Source organism: Lactuca sativa, chromosome 5, assembly GCF_002870075.4.
Source record: "Lactuca sativa cultivar Salinas chromosome 5, Lsat_Salinas_v11, whole genome shotgun sequence".
NCBI classification, from domain to species: Eukaryota; Viridiplantae; Streptophyta; class Magnoliopsida; order Asterales; family Asteraceae; genus Lactuca; species Lactuca sativa.
The window spans coordinates 113,556,947-113,575,879 of NC_056627.2; the positions used below are offsets into that span (position 1 = coordinate 113,556,947).

General features: G+C 45.9%; 1 protein-coding gene across 1 annotated transcript; it reads right to left on the reverse strand.

The window, feature by feature from the left end:
- Window positions 1-220: 220 nt before the first annotated feature.
- LOC111911659 (uncharacterized) lies at window positions 221-1,383 on the reverse strand. Its single transcript, XM_023907410.1, has 2 exons — window positions 1,038-1,383; window positions 221-645 (listed from the first exon to the last, which is right to left on the reverse strand). Exons 1-2 carry the CDS (start codon window positions 1,381-1,383, stop codon window positions 221-223), a joined length of 771 nt encoding a protein of 256 aa, XP_023763178.1.
- Window positions 1,384-18,933: the final 17,550 nt, after the last annotated feature.

The following is an 18,933-nucleotide window of genomic DNA, read 5'->3' on the forward strand; positions in this document are numbered from 1 at the left end:
ACCCAACGTGTATCCAAAGACTTTTTTCCCTTTGGTAACTCAACTAGCTTCCATACCCCAATTTCTCAAATTGATTAAGTTCCTCGTGCATCACATCAACCCAACTAGGCTCATACAGTGCCATTTACACATTCTTTGGCTCTATCTAAGAAATGAAGCAAGAGTAGAGAAAAGAGTTGACATCTCTGCTCTGACTTCTCATTTTAACTCCGTCGCCCAGTTAACCAATGACGTTTTCGATCGGATGATCGCGTTGAAGTCTGGTGGGAACTTGATGGTTGATGTCATTAATTGTGACAGGAAGGTTGTTGATGTTGATGAGTCCGTCATCTGCCTCAAATGATCTGGAACCATGAGAGGTGCTTGCCACGTACTCGTTTGCTATTGGCCGAGGAAAGAGAAGCTCCATGAATGATTGAGTAGCAGCGGAAGTATCTCTGGTCATGAACTCTCTTCCAGTAGGAGTAAGAGGAGTGGCTTCAACATCAGGATTGATTCTTTGACTTGAAGAACCTGAAGAAGTACTTGGAACAGCTTCATCTACCATAGGAGTCGTAGGAGGCACCAAAGGTGGTTTGTAAACAACATCTTCCTCTTCATCTTCAATAACAACCTTCGTACCTGAGCAAAAACCTGACACATCATCTGAAACACATTAAATGATTTAAATAAAGAAGCATAATCAAATAATCAGTCAGGACCGACTTGGGCATCTGTCTGATTCTCTTCTAGCTAGCACACATCGAAAGATTCCACAATCTGCTTGGTTTTCTTGTTGTATATACAATAAGCAGTGCACGCATCGTATCCCACAAAGCAGCAGTCATCGGCCTTCGAGTTGAATTTGGGGTTGGATTCTAGGTGAAGAAGGGTGCAAGGACATCCAAATATTCCGAAATGTGCAACGTATGGTTTGTGATTGTACAATATCTCGTACGAGGTCTACATTTGGGCTTTGTTGGTCGGTACACGGTTTTGAACGTAATGAGCAATATTGATCGCCTCGGCCCAGAAGAAGACCGGTAATTTAGAATCACAAAACATCGTTCTTGCGGCGTCCATCAAAGTATGGTTCCGCCATTCCGCAACACAATTTTGTTGAGGTGTCCGAACATCACTATATTGACGCATTATTCCCTTTTCGGCACAGAAGTGGTCCAAAACAACATTTTTAAACTCCGTGCCATTATCCGTTCTAAGCGCCTTCACCTTCTCATTCGTTTGATTCTCAATCATCATGATGAACTTGTTGATCAGATCAACGATCCCACTCTTGTTGGATAAGAAGAAAACCCATGTGAACCGTGAGTAGTCATCTTTCACAACCAGGCAATAAGATCCCTTGTTGATGTTGAGAACGCTGACCGGACCAAATAAATCCATGTGCAACAATTGGAGAGCTTTGCTGATTGAGTTAACAATATTTGGCAAATGGGGCTTGCGATGATGTTTACCTTGAGCACATGCCACACATTTTTCAAAAGTGATCAATTCTTTGACACAGGTTCAGGTTCTTGGCCTTCGCATGGCCGAGACGACGATGCCAAAGCATGTCATTATGTTCTGAGACTTTAGAGAAGAGATAAGTGACTTGTTCTGGAATATTATGATTCATATCTATGATGTATCCATTTCCATCCATATTCGATTTCACCAAGATCAATTCTCCAGGGATAATAATTCCAGGCTTCAAGATGAGGCACTCTTTGTCTGTGAAGTGTGTTGAATAGCCTTTGTCACAGATCTGTAAGACACTCAAGAGGTTGTGCTTCAAATCGGGAGCATAATTGATGTTCTCAAAGCTAAGAACTCCGTTTGTGACAGTTCCTTTCTGGGTGATCTTCCCACATTCTCCTCCCACGAAGGAAACATAGCTCCCATTAAAATTATGAATGTCATGCAGTTGGAAGATGTCTCTTGTCATGTGCCTAGAAAAACCACTGTCGACATACCAGGGTGTAACGACATTCCTCCGTAGTTGTTCCTGCACGATGCACGAGATTAATTAGATTTTTGAACCCAGGTCACTGAAACACTAGATTTTCCTTTTTAGCAACATAAATTTCTTTTTCACCTTTTGAATTTCATTGATTACCAGACGCACATACTAAAGACTGAGATGATTGGACATTTAAATTTTTGGGCACCCATTGGTATTTAGGTTTAGAAACATTTACAGGTGATTTTGAAACATTTTTCTTTGGTTTTGATCGTGTGGGTTTCTGTCTAAGATTAGCTGAAGACTCTGACGAACCCGCTCTTGGCTTAGCCATGTTCGGTTTCGTTAAAGTACATGTTGTATTTTCATGTAAAACCTATTTATTCTTTTTAAGCTCAACCCGTTTTCTGTTTTTATTTACATTCCAATCATCATCATGAGAACGAGATCTCGAGAATTTTCTAATGAGAGATCTTCCCCATGACTCGTTCTCTCTTCTTTGTGCATAAAAAGGAACAAATGCCCGATTTGGACAATTGCGTGCAATATGACCAGCTGTTCCACAGTTAAAACATGTCTGTTTCTTAGCATAAAAACTGGTACTGCTCTTTTCTGGTTTAGTGTTCTTATTGACTCCCTTACTCTTCCCACAAGTGCATGTGCAAGATTCAGGTTGTGTGTGCTAGTAACAGAAGCTTCAGATTTATTAAACACATCACCACACTTATCAAAAACATTTGAATCATCAAACTTTGACATAGAATCATCACATACCAAATCATTAGTTTTAGAGTTAGAAACAAAAGCATCATTGTTTAGAACAGAAACATCATATTTTCAAACAAGATTGTTATTAGAAACACTCTCTTCAGAATCCTACTTGCCTTGACTTAATGGTGAATCTGCATAGGAAGTAGAAATGTTAGTATCCTTTTCCCTAACACTACTATCCGGAACAGGTACAACAGGTTTGCCATACACACGATGTTCCTCTCTGTCCATATCTTCCTAGGTCATAGGGATATCAGTGTAATTGTGATTAAAAGGAGGAGGGGAACTCTCATACCCTAGACCTACCTGCTTCTTATCTTTCCATCTCATTTATTTCTCTATCATGGTCTCAACTATCTCACTTGACACATCAAACTTTTTGAAATTAAAATCAGCATTTTCAAAACGAATTTTTAATGTGTCAAGCTCGTCAGTCACAGTGGCAAGTTATTTCTTGATAAACTTGTAGTTCTCACACTTGTTGCTATACTCTTCCTCTAATTTCCTAAAATCCTTAGTTTTGGGATCTAATTGTTCTTTTAGTGGTCTTTGGACATTCCTAAGGTTATATCCTTCGTACTTTAGGTACTCGTTTTCTCTACGCAATAATTCAATTTGTTCACATAAAAATTTGAACATCATCAATGCATGTTTGTGAACAAGAAATTGGACTGACCTCTTTCTTCTCAGGCTTAGGGGTAGTGGATACCATGAAGGCAAACTGCAACTCCATCATTTCTTCTTCATGATCCTCTCCAACATTCTCGTCGGTGACTTCACTTATCTGGGCCAAATAAGCATTTTCCGGTCCTGAAATGTTCAAGGCCTGAATTTGGTCATCCCAATCAAATGACTGAGCTACTGTCACACCCCCGAACCAGACGGCGGAAACGTCCGAGGGCTCGCGTGACTTTAAATGAATATCGTCACAATGAATATACATGAATCATAACATAAGCGTCACCATGCATCAATATATTACAACTGAGATTGTTCACATCAAATACATTGTTTTAACATTACACATTCATAACAATAATAGTTTGAGTGTTTTTAACAACATAACATCTAACATTACTTCATAATACTATTCTGCTTACCTGTTACCTGAGAATACAAGTTATTTTGGAAAAACTTCAACATATGAAATGTTGGTGAGTTCATAAGCAATGTTGTGATAAAAATGATTTGTGTAGTTTTGTAAAAACCCAGAAAATCCGATATTTTCCGAAAATACTTTTGTTCATCAAAGTGTGAAGATCCATAGGATGCATGGAAGTATGAGAGTTGCATGGATATCCACTAAATAAAAATGAGTTGGCACCACAAAGTAAACTGTTTCTTTCTTTGTGGGCTTGGGCCGAGATTGAAGAGGGAAATAGGAGATTTTTGGGCTTTTTGTCCTTAAGCCCATATTCTAGTTAAGTTAGATGATGTTTGACCCAAATAAATCAAAGTATAATTTTTATGACTTATTAGGGCTAAATTAATTTGGTTGTGACCCATTAAGGCCCAAAATATTATGTTTCATGTATATGGATCCATTTAGGGCCCATTAAAGAGTTCTAGATTCAAGATTGATAATATTGAAGTTTATTAGTCCATTAGGCCCAATAAGGAATCCTAGTCCAAAATGAACTCAAATTGGAATTTCAAAGGTTTCCAATTCTTTGTTGACCATTTGTAGGGCTAGAATGAAGTATTTGGTGAAGTCTTGTTGTTATAGAATAAGCATCATGCACGCTTTCATGTTATTGATTCATAGTTGTTATAAGTGTTGTAGTTCCATGGCGCCAAAATTTCTAGTTGTAACATCATCCCCCCGTTAGAGGGAATTTCATCCCGAAATTCTTTTAAAAGCTAGATTTGAGAATGCGAGAATAGATGAGGGTACTTATGCTTCATTTGATCTTCGCGTTCCCATGTAAATTCTTGTCCGCGTCTTGCGTTCCATCGAACTTACATGATCGGAATGCGGCTCTCCTTGGTACGCTTTACCTCTCGGTCCATGATTTCAACCAGCTCTTTGATGAACAGAAGGTTCTCATTGATTTCGATTTCCTCTAATGGAATGACAAGAGTCTCGTCGGATAAGCACTTCTTCAAGTTGGAGACGTGGAACACACGGTGTACACTGCTGAGCTCGGCGGGTAGTTGCAATCTATAAGCCACTGGACCGATTCGGGCAAGAATCTCGAAGGGTCCAATATATCGAGGGTTCAGTTTGCCCCACTTCCCAAAATGAATAACTCCTTTCCAAGGAGAGACTTTTAGTAACACCGTGTCTCCGACTTCGAATTCCAAGGGCTTTCGTCGTTTGTCGGCGTAGCTCTTTTGTCTGTCTCGTGACGATTGTAGCCGTGCTCTGATCTGAATTATCTTCTTCGTCATCTCGCGTATGATCTTCGGTCCCGTTAAGGTGTTGTTTGGCGTTTGCTCTCTCGCTAGCTGGGTGTCTCCTACCTCAGCCCAGCACAACGGTGATCTACACTTGCGCCCGTATAGTGCTTCGAAAGGAGAAACTTTGATACTCGAGTGATAACTGTTGTTATACGAGAACTTGATCAAAGGCAAGTGGGTATCCCACGATTTTCCAAAGTCTATTACGCACGCGCGAAGCATATCTTCTAGTGTCTGGATGGTTCGCTCGCTTTGGCCATTCGTCTGTGGGTGGTAGGCAGTGCTCATATCGAGTTGTGTTCCCATAGCTTTCTGAAGCGATTGCCAAAAGCGTGAGGTAAATCTACTATCTCTATCTGAGATGATAGACACCGGTACTCCGTGGAGTCTCACAATTTCTTTGATGTAGATTCTTGTCAGGCGCTGTATCTTGTAGGATTCTTTAATTGGTAGGAAATGGGTGGATTTCGTTAGTCTATCAACTATTACCCAGATTGTGTCCAAACTGTCTGTCGACTTAGGTAGTTTGGTCACAAAATCAATGGTAATCCTTTCCCATTTCCACTCGGGAATTACTGGCTGTTGTAGTAATCCAGAGGGCTTCTGATATTCCACTTTTACTTTAGCACAAGTGAGGCACTTGCTCACATAAGTGGAAATCTCTACCTTCATATTTGGCCACCAATAATGTTGCTTAACATCCGAGTACATTTTTTCTGAACCCGGATGGATGGAGTATCGTGTCTTGTGAGCCTCGTTCATGACTACCTCTCTGAATCCCCCAAGTTTAGGAACCCATATGCGGTTCATGAAGTAGTATGCTCCATCTTCCTTTACCTCCAAGTTCTTCTCCATTCCATGCGGCGCTTCACTTGTCTTGTTTTCCTTCTTCATGGCATCTGACTGGGCCGTTTTGATTTGCGAGGTCAGGTGGGATTGGATGGTTATCGAGAGAGTTTTCACACGACGACTTGAGTATTCTTTCCGACTCAAGGCATCGGCAACTACGTTAGCCTTGCCTGGATGATAATTGATTTCGCACTCATAGTCGTTTAGCAGTTCGACCCATCTTAGTTGCCTCATGTTTAGCTCCTTTTGATTCAAGATGTGCTGAAGACTCTTGTGGTCAGTGAAGATAGTGCACTTGGTACCGTACATGTAGTGTCTCCAAATCTTCAAGGCGAAGACCACTGCTCCCAGCTCCAGATCGTGGGTCGTATAAGTCACTTCGTGCGTCTTTAGCTGCCGGGACGCGTAAGCTATCACCTTTACACGCTGCATGAGTACACAGCCTAAACCCTGATTTGACGCATCGCAGTAGACTATAAAGTCATCCGTTCCTTCGGGTAGCGACAGCACCGACACACTGCAGAGTGCTTGCTTCAGAGATCGAAATGCAGCTTCCTGCTTGTCCGTCCATACGAAGGGTACGCCCTTTTGCGTAAGCATAATAAGCGGTTTGGCCGTCCTAGAGAAGTTCTGGATGAATCTCTTGTAATAGCCTGCGAGACCCAGAAACTGGCGAATTTCTATGGGTGTTGTTGGGATTGCCCATCCTTCGATAGCTTGGATTTTAGAAGAATCCACATGAATTCCTTCCTGACTAACAACATGTCCCAAAAAGTTCACGCTTCGAAGCCAAAACTCGCACTTGGAGAGTTTTGCGTATAACTTTTCGGTTCGTAGGGTTTCCAGGATTTGTCGAAGATGTTGGCCGTGTTCTTCTTCGCTTCGGGAATATACTAGGATATCATCGATGAAAACGATTACAAAATTATCAAGAAAAGGTCGGCAGATTCGATTCATTAGGTCCAGGAATGCGGCATGAGCATTCGTTAGACCGAAGGGCATTACGACAAATTCATAATGTCTATAACGAGTTCGGAAGGCGGTTTTTGGAGTATCCTCCTCCCGGACCTTGAGTTGGTGGTATCCAGATCACAGATCTATCTTTGAGAAGTGACTAGCACCTTGGAGCTGATCGAACAGGTCGTCGATTCGTGCAAGTGGGTATTGGTTTTTGATAGTAAGTTTGTTAAGTTCTCTATAGTCGATACACATCCTGAATGTACCGTCTTTCTTCTTGACAAAGAGAACTGGATCTCCCCAAGGTGAGAAACTGGGTCGGATGAATTCTTTATCCAAAAGCTCACTGAGTTGACTGGACAACTCTTGCATCTCCGCAAGAGCCAATCTGTAGGGCGATTTGGCGATAGGGGTAGCTCTTGGTACAAGTTCGATTGGAAACTCGACATGTCTTTCTGGGGGTATCCCCGAATGATCATCAGGAAAGACATCTGGGAATTCACAAGCTACTGGAATGTCTTGAATGTTGACCTCTTTCTTGGATTGTCTACTATGTGAGCTAGGAATGTTAAGTCCTTCTTTCATAGGTGCTTCTGCGCCTTAATGCACGAGATAAGACGAAGGTTTGTGCTGGGTTTGTCTCCATAAATAACTAGGGTTTTGTGGTTTGGGAGATGAAGGCGAACGGCCTTCTCGTGACACATAATTTCAGCATGGTGGGGGCTTAACAAATCCATGCCAATAATCACATCAAATCTCCTAATGGAAACACAGATTAAGTTTATTTGAAAGACGTGTTGATTTAAGGCTAGGCTACATCTGATATAGATTTCCCCAGTGGATTCTGTCTTCCCATTAGCCGTTTCCACCGTGAAGGTTTCATGAAGCTTCTGGGGTTGTTGATTTAACAAGTGTTTGAATTTGTTGCTCACAAAACTCCGTTCTGCTCCAGTGTCAAATAGGATGCATGCATAAGTGTGGTTTAGGAGAAACATACCAGTAACAACAGTGGAATCCTAAACCGCTTCTCCCTGACCCATTGCTAGAACCCTCCCTGTTCCTGCGTTCCCACAGTTTTTGGTGTTGGGACAATTCCGACGGATATGCCCTGTCCTTCTATATCCGTAGCAAGTGGGGCTTGATCCCGTGTTATTGCTGTTGTTATTGGTGGTGTTGTTGTTGTTGTTGTTGTTGTTGTTGTTGTTGCGTTTGTTGTTGTTGTTGTTGTTGTTGTTGTTGTTGTTGTTGTTTCCTTGTGGTTGATTCTAGGGAGGATAGGTCCTGCAATAGTTTGCAGTTTGACCCTTCCGATTGCAACTGGTGCAATGCATTTCCCTGCATTCGTCGTTATGGTGGTAGTTGCACTTTGGGAGATTCCCAGAATACTGCCTAGGAGCACTTGGATTAGCTGAGGCTGGAGCATGTGGTGTGAAGGGTACTTGAGTGGTTGCAGCGTTGACCGTCACCGTTTTTTGCATCTTTGCTGATTCCGAGCCTTATCGCCCTTTCCTCTTATTGTTCTTCCATTTCTTGTTGTCATCCTCTTTCTTGCCTTCAACTTCCGCTGGCTTCCCGCCCTTTTTGTTGTTGTGGTTGTACAGTTTCTTGGCCAAACTCTTGGCACTGTCGAACGTTTCAGGTTTTGCAACGATCACATTTCCTTGAATCGGGGAGGTCAATCCCCAGATGAATCGTTCGATTTTCTTTCCTTCAGACGAAATCATGCCAGAGCACAATAATGACAGCTCGCTAAACTTTGATATGTATGCATCTATATTAGAGTTTCGGACGGTGAGATCCCACAGCTCTTGCTCCATCTTCTAGATTTCGCCGCGAGGGCAGTACTCAGCCATCAGCATTTCCTTCAGCTCCGTCCATGGCATCGAGTTGGCTACAGGGAGAGTCATGGCCTCTAAATGTCCATTCCACCAGGTGAGAGCCTGGTCGACAAAGATGCATGCGGCAAAATTCACTTTCAATTCCTCGGGGCATTGACATATTTCGAACCTTGATTCCACCTTCTCAATCCACCTTTTCAGGGCTATCACACCACCCGTTCCATTAAACGTTCGCGGCTTGGCATTGGTGAAGTCCTTGTAAGAGCATGTTTTGGTCGGTCCTTGGTTGATCCTGTAGTTCGAACATATAAGTTGATGCATGAATGATTTTAAACACACACACACACACACACACACACACACACACATATATATATATATATATATATATATATATATATATATATATATATATAGGAAGGGTATGTTGTCGACCAGGCTCTCACCTGGTGGAATGGACATATATATATATATATATATATATATATATATATATATATATATATATATATATATATATATATATATATATATATATATTGTAGCACCTGGTTCCTGGTACGTAAAACTTATTTGAGTATTTCTCTTCTTTTAGCCTTGGACTCGGCGAGTCACAGGTCCGACTCGCCGAGTAGATGCGGGACCCGGGACACGTTTAAGTTGTCGACTCGGCAAGTCCATATCCTGGACTCGGCGAGTCACAACTGTTGAATGAAACCCTAAGTTTCAGGGGTTTGCACCCTATTTAAACAACATATCCGCCCCAAGCCAGCCCCCATTCATCCCCCAGAGCTTCCAACCCTCATTCTAAGTTGTTCATTTAGAGTTTGAAGCATTTGTTGTGTGATCTTGAAGGTTTTGAGGCAAAAGGGAAGTAGATCAAGAGGAAGGGAAGGAATCCAAGCATCTTTGTGCTCTCTCAGCAGTTCCTTTGAGGTATAACCTGTTTTCCCCATGTTTCTATGCTTATTACTTCATTTAAGTCATTCTTGAGCCAACCCCAAGCTTGTATGTGCAATATAAGTCGTAATAAGTTGATTAGGCTCTAGATCTAGGCAAGATTGAGCTCCAGGAGCTCAGATCTGTTACCTTTATGGACCCAAATTGCTTGTTCATCCTAGATCTACCCTTTTGAGGCATTTTGAACCCTAAAATCCATATTGGTGATTATCTACACGTAAAGTTGGAAACTTTACGTGTGATTCGTGTTCTAGAAGTCCAGATCTATGAATGGCATGGACTGGAATCGAGCAAATCTGTGTATTTAGTGGGTGCATGGCAACGACTCGGCGAGTCGTTCATGTGACTCGGCGAGTCTGTTCGCGAGTCTCCGAGTTTGTCCCCTTTTCGTAGTGTCGAGTGAGCAGTGAGTCACGGGGTGTGACTCAGTGAGTCGGAAGCTGAACTCATCTCTGGAGGAACTCGGCGAGTCAATGCCCTGACTCGGCGAGTTCAAGGCAATCTCCTTAGATCAAGAACAGACTCGGCAAGTTGTTCATACAACTCGGCGAGTTGAAGCAGCAAGTGTTCTTCGGATGAAGACGAACTCGACGAGTTGTTCATACAACTCGGCGAGTAGGATGAAGGACTTGAATATCAGTTTAGAAGGAGAACTCTTCGAGTCGTCGCCTAACTCGACGAGTAGAAACGGGATTCAGGACAATCGTTTGGGTAGGGACTCGGCGAGTTGGAAAGCCAACTCGGCGAGTCGGGTCAGCTGAAAGTTGACTCAGACTTTGACTTAGGGCATGATCAGGGGTAAAATGGTCATTTTACCCAAAGGGCAGTTAGCAGTGTTTGATTGAGTATGTTGTGGGAATTGCAGCCGGAGGATTTTCGGAGCAGCAGCAGCAGTAGTAGTCAGTCAGTTCCCGATAGGATCAGCAGCTACTTCGAGGTGAGTTACCTTCCAGTAGCGGTGGGTCTACGGCCACAATGCCGGCCCACCAGTAGGAGTCGTATGTTAGATGATTGTCTTTGTGATGTCATCTAGGTTTGCTACTACCTGATATGTTATATGCTAGCATGATATGTTATATGGGATAGAAGTAGAGATCGGTTGGTAGGACCGAAGGGTAGTCAGACACCCCAGAAATGTCTAACAGTACGTGATGATATATTTGCATGCTGGCTTGTTATGTTATATGCGATAAAGGTAGTAAGAGGGGACTAGTCCCCGAGGATCGGTTGTTAGGACTGATGGGTAGTCAGCACCCCAGAATGGCTTGACATGGGTAGTCAGCACCCCAGAATGGCTTGACACGGGTAGTTAGCACCCCAGAATGGCTTGACACGGGTAGGACGGCACCCCAGAATGGCCGTACCGGGTAGTCAGGCGCCCTAGAATGGCCTGGCAGTATGTATGTTATGTGCTTGTATGGTATGTGGTACGGTGGGGGAACTCACTAAGCTTTGTGCTTACGGTTTTCAGTTTTGGTTTCAGGTACCTCCTCAGCTAGGGGAAAGGAGTCGGTGCGGTAGCAACATGTCATACACACACTCTCTGGTTTTCGCATTTACGAGATTTTCTGGGATTTATACTCTGATATTTTGATTGGCTGTATGATTTGGCTTTTAGACATGGTTTATGTTGTGTCATGATTTGATCAAACAATGTTTCAATTATCAATGTTTTCTAAAGTAATGTTTTAAACGAAAATTTTTTTGGACGTGAAAATTGGGTCGTTACAAGTTGGTATCAGAGCCCTGGTTTGAGGGATTCGGACACACCTTCGGGGGTGTCTGAACTCAAATCGAGGGATTAAAAGATTTTCTAAAAGAAAATGTTTTCTAAAAATTAAGAAAAGAGTTTCGAGAAAGAACGAAGTGTGTGATGTGCGCGACCGGCCGAGCTCAAGTAAGTATTCCCCAAAGTACCCATACAGGTTTATGTTATGTTTATCAGCTTTTGTAGAACAGCATGCTAGAATAGGACTAAGGATCTAGGAGTGATGCCTTACGTGCCTGCTTTATATGTTTCAGTTGTATGAGAATTGCATGCTAGATATTGAGTAGACAGCGAGTAGGATAGCCTGATTAGGTTATGCCTTATAGTATGAGCTTAGCACTTTATGGTACTACAGTTCCTGTAAGCAGATAGAGTTGATTGAGATTGTTACCCTTGTCTGAATTCTACTTGCTTCGTGCTATGTGGGACTCTGAATAATGGAAGTTAGCCATTAGGCGAATACGTCACATCACATATAATCAGGGTTGAATAATCTTAGAGTGCCGGATTTGACCCTACTGCGCAGCTCTTGCTTGAGTCCAACCGTTGTAGGGATGAGTCGGGTACTCGAAGGATTATCTGAGCCTCGCCATGTATGATGGTATTTGGGTAATGGCTAATTGGCAAGCCTAGGATGAGTATAATAGTGATCAGCAGTATTGAAAGGGATCTGGTGGAGTCGAGGCATTCCTTGAAGAAGGTACGGATAGATGTGGAAAGTAGTATGGGCCCGTACTACTGAAAGCAGAGGATCCGTACCCGAACCAAGGAGGGCTAAGATAAGACCAGGGAACTTGTAGGTAGCAGTGATCCCTCAGGAAGTATCAGTATCTCTAATGTTTGTTGTGATGTATTGCAGAATGGTGGTACTTTGATCGAGGCCGGTAGATGGCGGTTCAGGAGAGGGGTCAGGTTCGGGATCAGGTTCCGAGCCGGTAGATGAGGGACTACGCGAGTTCATCGCGTCAGAGATCACCAGAGGCATCCTTGAGTCGACCCCCATCCTCTTTGGGTTGATCAAGGAAGGGATCATGGAGTTGATGGAGGATCGCCTTCGGGCATTCCGGAGTGATATGGCATCTAGCCAGTCGGGATCTCGCACACTGTCCTTCAAGGACTTCAGGGGCAGTGGTGCGCCGGATTTCCATGGGGTGAAAGACCCCATTGCTGCCAGGCGATGGATTGCAGACATCGAGTCTGCACAGTTGACTAGCTTCTGCCCCGAGGGGTCGAAGGTGAGGTATGCAGCAGGGTGTTTACGGGACCGAGCCCGGGATTGGTGGGAGTTAGTGGGTGACTCGTTGGGAGCCTCAACTATCGAGGCTATGACCTGGTCGGACTTTGTAACCAGGTTCAGGGCAGAGTTTGCGCTGGCTGTCGAGCTTCAGCAGCTGGCCAGGGAGTTTCTGGACATGAGACAGACGACGGAGACTGTGGCGGAGATCACCGCCAAGTTCCGGGAGAGGGCTTTGTTGGTGCCCCAGTATGCTGAGGAGGACCCGTTATCATGATATGCTACGAGTTGACATCCGGGAGCATGTTAGCTTTTCGGCTTGCCCTACCTTGGACTCTATGATTGCCAGGGCGAGGGAGAGGGAGATAGATTTGGAGCACATCTGGAAACGGAAATCAGAGGAGGGTCAGACAGGAGGGGCTTCGGGGAAGAAGCCCAAGGGATAAGATGGTAGGCCGAAAGGCCAGTCAGGACCGAGCCGTTGCAGGAAATGCGGCAGGCCGCACGAGGGGGCGTGCAGGATGGGATCATCAGGCTGCTACAAGTGCGGCAAGTCTGGGCACATCAGCAGGGATTGCACAGCTCCGGCAGCAGTTATTCAGACATCAGAGTTGTTGTGTTTCCACTGCAACCAAAGGGGCCACAAGAAGGCCAATTGCCCCCAGTTGACAGTTTCAGCGCCGGTGAAGGCGCCGGCTCCAGCGACCCTGCGGATCACGGATGGCCAGCAGGGCAAGGCAGAGGCTCCAGTGGTGAGGAGCCGAGTATTTCAGCTGACTACCGAGGAGGCACGCACCGCACCCGATGTGGTGACGGGTATGATTCTTTCCCTCTATCTTATTTTTTTATGATGTTATGTTATTGATATGTGCTCCGTTTGTATATGTATGCATTAGGATCGTTCCATGTGAACGGCCTTCCAGTTCAGGTGTTGTTCGACTCGGGTGCGTCCCGATCATTTGTTTCCCTTGCGCTTAGCAAGAAGTTTCATGAGTCATCGGGCGAGTTAGATTGCCCTTTGGAGGTGGAGATTGATGATGATCGATCGGTGCGAGCATCGATGGTATTTCGAGATTGCATGTTGCATTTGTTTGAGGAGCGCTACATGGTAGATTTGGTTCCCATTCCGTTGCATGAGAACAAGGTGATTATAGGCATGGATTGGCTGAGCCCTAATGGGGCGGTGATAGATTGCGCGCAGCAGCTAGTGCGGGTTAGGACCCCAGGCGGGGGAGAGTTAGTAATTCATGGTGAGAGGCCGCAGTATGGACCCGCAATATGTTCAGCAGCGAGGGCGAGGCGCTACCTTCAGTAGGGATGCGCAGGATATGTCGCGTATGTGATGGATACCCGGGAGGCAGGTAAGGCGACAGTGAGCGAGGTTCCGGTGGTTCGAGACTTTGCAGATGTTTTCCCGGAGGAGCTTCCTGGGATACCTCCGGAGTGACAGGTGGAGTTCAGGATTGACCTTGTTCCTGGTGCGGCTCCGATAGCCAAGGCGCCGTATCGGTTGGCTCCTCCCGAGATGCAGGAGTTGTCTACGCAGCTGCAGGAGCTGCTAGACAAGGGATTTATTCGTCCGAGCAGTTCGCCCTGGGGAGCCCCGATTCTGTTTGTGAAGAAGAAGGACGGGTCGCATCGGATGTGTATAGATTACCGAGAGCTGAACAAGGTAACGGTGAAGAACCGTTACCCGCTCCCGAGGATTGATGACCTCTTTGACCAGCTTCAGGGAGCATCTTGGTTCTCCAAGATTGATTTGCGTTCGGGTTATTATCAGATGAGGGTCAGGGAGGAGGATATGCAGAAGACCGCGTTTCGGACGCGCTATGGCCATTATGAGTTTGTGGTGATGCCGTTTGGGCTCACCAATGCTCCTGCCGCGTTCATGGACCTCATGAACCGCATATGCAAACCGATGATAGATTGGTCTGTGATAGTCTTTATCGATGACATCTTGGTTTATTACAAGACTCGGGAGGAACATAAGGAGCATCTGAGAGAGGTGTTGGAGACCCTGAGGAGGGAGAGCTTGTATGCCAAGTTCTCCAAGTGTGAGTTTTGGTTGCGCGAGGTGCAATTTCTCGGACACCTTGTCAACCAGAACGGGATTCTGGTCGATCCGGCCAAGGTCGAGGCCGTGATGAGATGGGAGGTTCCGAAGTCACCATCTGAGATTCGGAGTTTCCTGGGATTAGCAGGCTACTATCGGAGATTTATTCAGGATTTCTCCAAGATAGCCGTACCCTTGACGCGACTGACGAAGAAAGTCGTGGTCTTTCGGTGGGGACCCAAGCAGCAGGCTGCGTTTGAGACGCTGAGACAGAGACTGTGCGAGGCGCCGATCTTAGCCCTGCCAGAGTGCGTAGAGGATTTTGTGGTATATTGCGACGCGTCCATTTCTGGGTTGGGCGCGGTACTGATGCAGAGGGGGCATGTCATTGCCTACGCTTCGAGGCAGCTGAAGCCTCACGAGGCGAACTACCCGACGCACGATTTGGAGTTGGGGGCGGTGGTTTTTGCCCTCAAGATTTGGCAGCATTACCTCTACGAGGTTCGATGTACCATCTACACGGACCACAAGAGTTTGAGGTACCTCATGGATCAACCGAATCTGAATATGAGGCAGCGTCGGTGGTTGGACGTGGTAAAGGATTATGATTACGAGATCCTCTACCACCCGGGGAAGGCCAATGTGGTGGCCGATGCGCTTAGCCGCAAGGTGGCGCCGATCAGGGATGTTTGCATGAGGATGACCGTAGTGACTCCCTTGTTGGAGCAGATTCGGGAGGCCCAACAGGAGGCTATCAAGGAGGAACATCGGAAGAGTGAGCGTGTGGTGGTTCAGGTTTCCTCCTTTGATTATGATAGTCGAGGACTTTTGACACTACACCGTAGGGTGTGGGTACCGTATCATGGAGGCGTGCGCCAGATCTTGATGGAAGAGGCGCACAAGTCCCGATTCCCTATTCATCCCGGGGCGACGAAGATGTATAGGGATCTTCGTCTAGATTATTGGTGGCCCTGCATGAAGCGGGATGTGGCATGGTACGTTGAGCGCTGCTTGACCTGCAGGAAGGTCAAGGCCGAACATCAGAGGCCGCATGGCAAGATGCAGCCGTTGGATATTCCACTGTGGAAATGGGAAGATATCACGATGGATTTTATCACGAAGCTTCCCAGGACCGCGTGTGGAGTGGATTCGATTTGGGTCATCATGGATCGATTGACCAAGAGTGCTCACTTTATCCCGATTCAGGAAAGCATATCGGTCGAGAAATTGGCTGACATCTATATCAGGGAGATCGTGGCGCGGAACGAGGTGCCAGTATCGGTTATCTCGGACAGGGATGTGCGCTTTACTTCCAGATTTTGGAAGAGATTTCATGACGAGTTGGGCACTCGTTTGCATTTTAGCACCGCCTTTCACCCGCAGACGGATGGTCAGAGCGAGCGGACCATCCAGACTCTGGAGGATATGTTGCGGGCGTGCGTGCTAGACTTCGGTGGTAGCTGGGATACCTATCTTCCCCTGGCCGAGTTCTCCTACAACAACAGCTATCACGCGAGTATCGACTGCCCTCCCTTCGAGATGTTGTACAGACGGAGGTGCAGGACCCCGATATGCTGGGGTGAAGTTGGCCAGAGAGTCATGGGGAGAATTGAAGTGGTGCTCAAGACGACCGAGAGGATCTAGCAGGTCCGGAGCAGGCTTCAAACTGCTCAGAGTCGACAAAAAAGTTATGCCAACAAGCATCGATCCGACTTGGAATTCCAAGTCGGGGATATGGTCCTCCTGAAGGTGTCTCCTTGGAAGGGCGTCATTCGATTCAGGAAGCGAGGAAAGTTAGGCCCGAGGTTCATCAGACCATTCCGAGTCATGGCCCGGGTGGGCAAGGTGGCGTATAGACTGGATCTGCCAGTCGAGCTCAGCCAAATCCACAACACTTTCCATGTTTCCCAGTTGCGGAAGTGCTTAGTGCGAGTAGTGCCTTTGGAGGATATTCAGGTTGATGACAGCTTGAATTACATTGAGCGCCCAGTCGCAATCCTCGACAGGAAGTCAAAGGATTTGAGGAACAAAAGGGTAGAGCTAATGAAGGTGCAATGGCAGCGCCGCAAAGGTTCGGAATGGACTTGGGAGCCGGTGGACGAGATGATGGAGCACTACCCCGAGCTGTTTCAGGATCGAGCAGCAGACTTCGAGGACAAAGTCTAAAATAAGTGGGGGAGATTTGTAGCACCTGGTTCCTGGTACGTAAAACTTATTTGAGTATTTCTCTTCTTTTATCCTTGGACTCGGCGAGTCACAGGTCCGACTCGCCGAGTAGATGCAGGACCTGGGACACGTTTAAGTTGTCGACTCGGCGAGTCCATATCCTGGACTCGGCGAGTCACAGCTGTTGGATGAAACCCTAAGTTTCAGGGGTTTGCACCCTATTTAAACAACATATCCGCCCCAAGCCAGCCCCCATTCATCCCCCAGAGCTACCAACCCTCGTTCTAAGTTGTTCATTTAGAGTTTGAAGCATTTGTTGTGTGATCTTGAAGGTTTTGAGGCAAAAGGGAAGTAGATCAAGAGGAAGGGAAGGAATCCAAGCATCTTTGTGCTCTCTCAGCAGTTCCTTTGAGGTATAACCCGTTTTCCCCATGTTTCTATGCTTATTACTTCATTTAAGTCATTCTTGAGCCAACCCCAAGCTTGTATGTGCAATATAAGTCGTAATAAGTTGATTAGGCTCTAGATCTAGGCAAGATTGAGCTCCAGGAGCTCAGATCTGTTACCTTTATGGACCCATGTTGCTTGTTCATCCTAGATCTACCCTTTTGAGGCATTTTGAACCCTAAAATCCATATTGGTGATTATCTACACGTAAAGTTGGAAACTTTACGTGTGATTCGTGTTCTAGAAGTCCAGATCTGTGAATGACATGGACTGGAATCGAGCAAATCTGTGTATTTAGTGGGTGCATGGCAACGACTTGGCGAGTCGTTCATGTGACTCGGCGAGTCTGTTCATGAGTCTCCGAGTTTGTCCCTTTTTCGTAGTGTCGAGTGAGCAGTGAGTCACGGGGTGTGACTCAGTGAGTCGGATGCTGAACTCATCTATGGAGGAACTCGGCGAGTCAATGCCCTGACTCGGCGAGTTCAAGGCAATCTCCTTAGATCAAGAACAGACTCGGCGAGTTGTTCATACAACTCGGCGAGTCGAAGCAGCAAGTGTTCTTTGGATGAAGACGAACTCGACAAGTTGTTCATACAACTCGACGAGTAGGATGAAGGACTTGAATATCAGTTTAGAAGGAGAACTCGCCAAGTCGTCGCCTAACTCGACGAGTAGAAACGGGATTCAGGACAATCGTTTGGGTAGGGACTCGGCGAGTTGGAAAGCCAACTCGGCGAGTCGGGTCAACTGAAAGTTGACTCAGACTTTGACTTAGGGCATGATCAGGGGTAAAATGGTCATTTTACCCAAAGGACAGTTAGCAGTGTTTGATTGAGTATGTTGTGGGAATTGCAGCCGGAGGATTTCCGGAGCAGCAGCAGCAGTAGTAGTCAGTCAGTTCCCGATCGGATCAGCAGCTACTTCGAGGTGAGTTACCTTCCAGTAGCGGTGGGTCTACGGCCACAATGCCGGCCCACCAGTAGGAGTCGTATGTTAGATGATTGTCTTTGTGATGTTATCTAGGTTTGCTACTACTTGATATGTTATATGCTAGCATGATATGTTATATGGGATAGAAGTAGAGATCGGTTGGTAGGACCGAAGGGTAGTCAGACACCCCAGAAATGTCTGACAGTACGTGATGATATATTTGCATGTTGGCTTGTTATGTTATATTCGATAAAGGTAGTAAGAGGGGACTAGTCCCCGAGGATCGGTTGTTAGGACCGATGGGTAGTCAGCACCCCAGAATGGCTTGACATGGGTAGTCAGCACCCCAGAATGGGTTGACACGGGTAGTCAGCACCCCAGAATGGCTTGACACGGGTAGGACGGCACCCCAGAATGGCCGTACCGGGTAGTCAGGCGCCCCAGAATGGCCTGGCAGTATGTATGTTATGTGCTTGTATGGTATGTGGTACGGTGGGGGAACTCACTAATCTTTGTGCTTACGATTTTCAGTTTTGGTTTCAGGTACCTCCTCAGCTAGGGGAAAGGAGCCGGCACGGTAGCAACATGTCACACACACACTCTCTGGTTTCCGCATTTACG

Bases quoted from the DNA above. Each gene is read 5' to 3' on its own strand.
- LOC111911659 (XM_023907410.1), bottom strand. From the start codon at position 1,383: ATGGATTTATTTGGTCCGGTCAGCGTTCTCAACATCAACAAGGGATCT. The intron at 646-1,037 runs GTGATTCTAAAT...AATGTGTTTCAG, and splicing joins CGCCGCAAGAACGATGTTTT to ATGATGTGTCAGGTTTTTGC.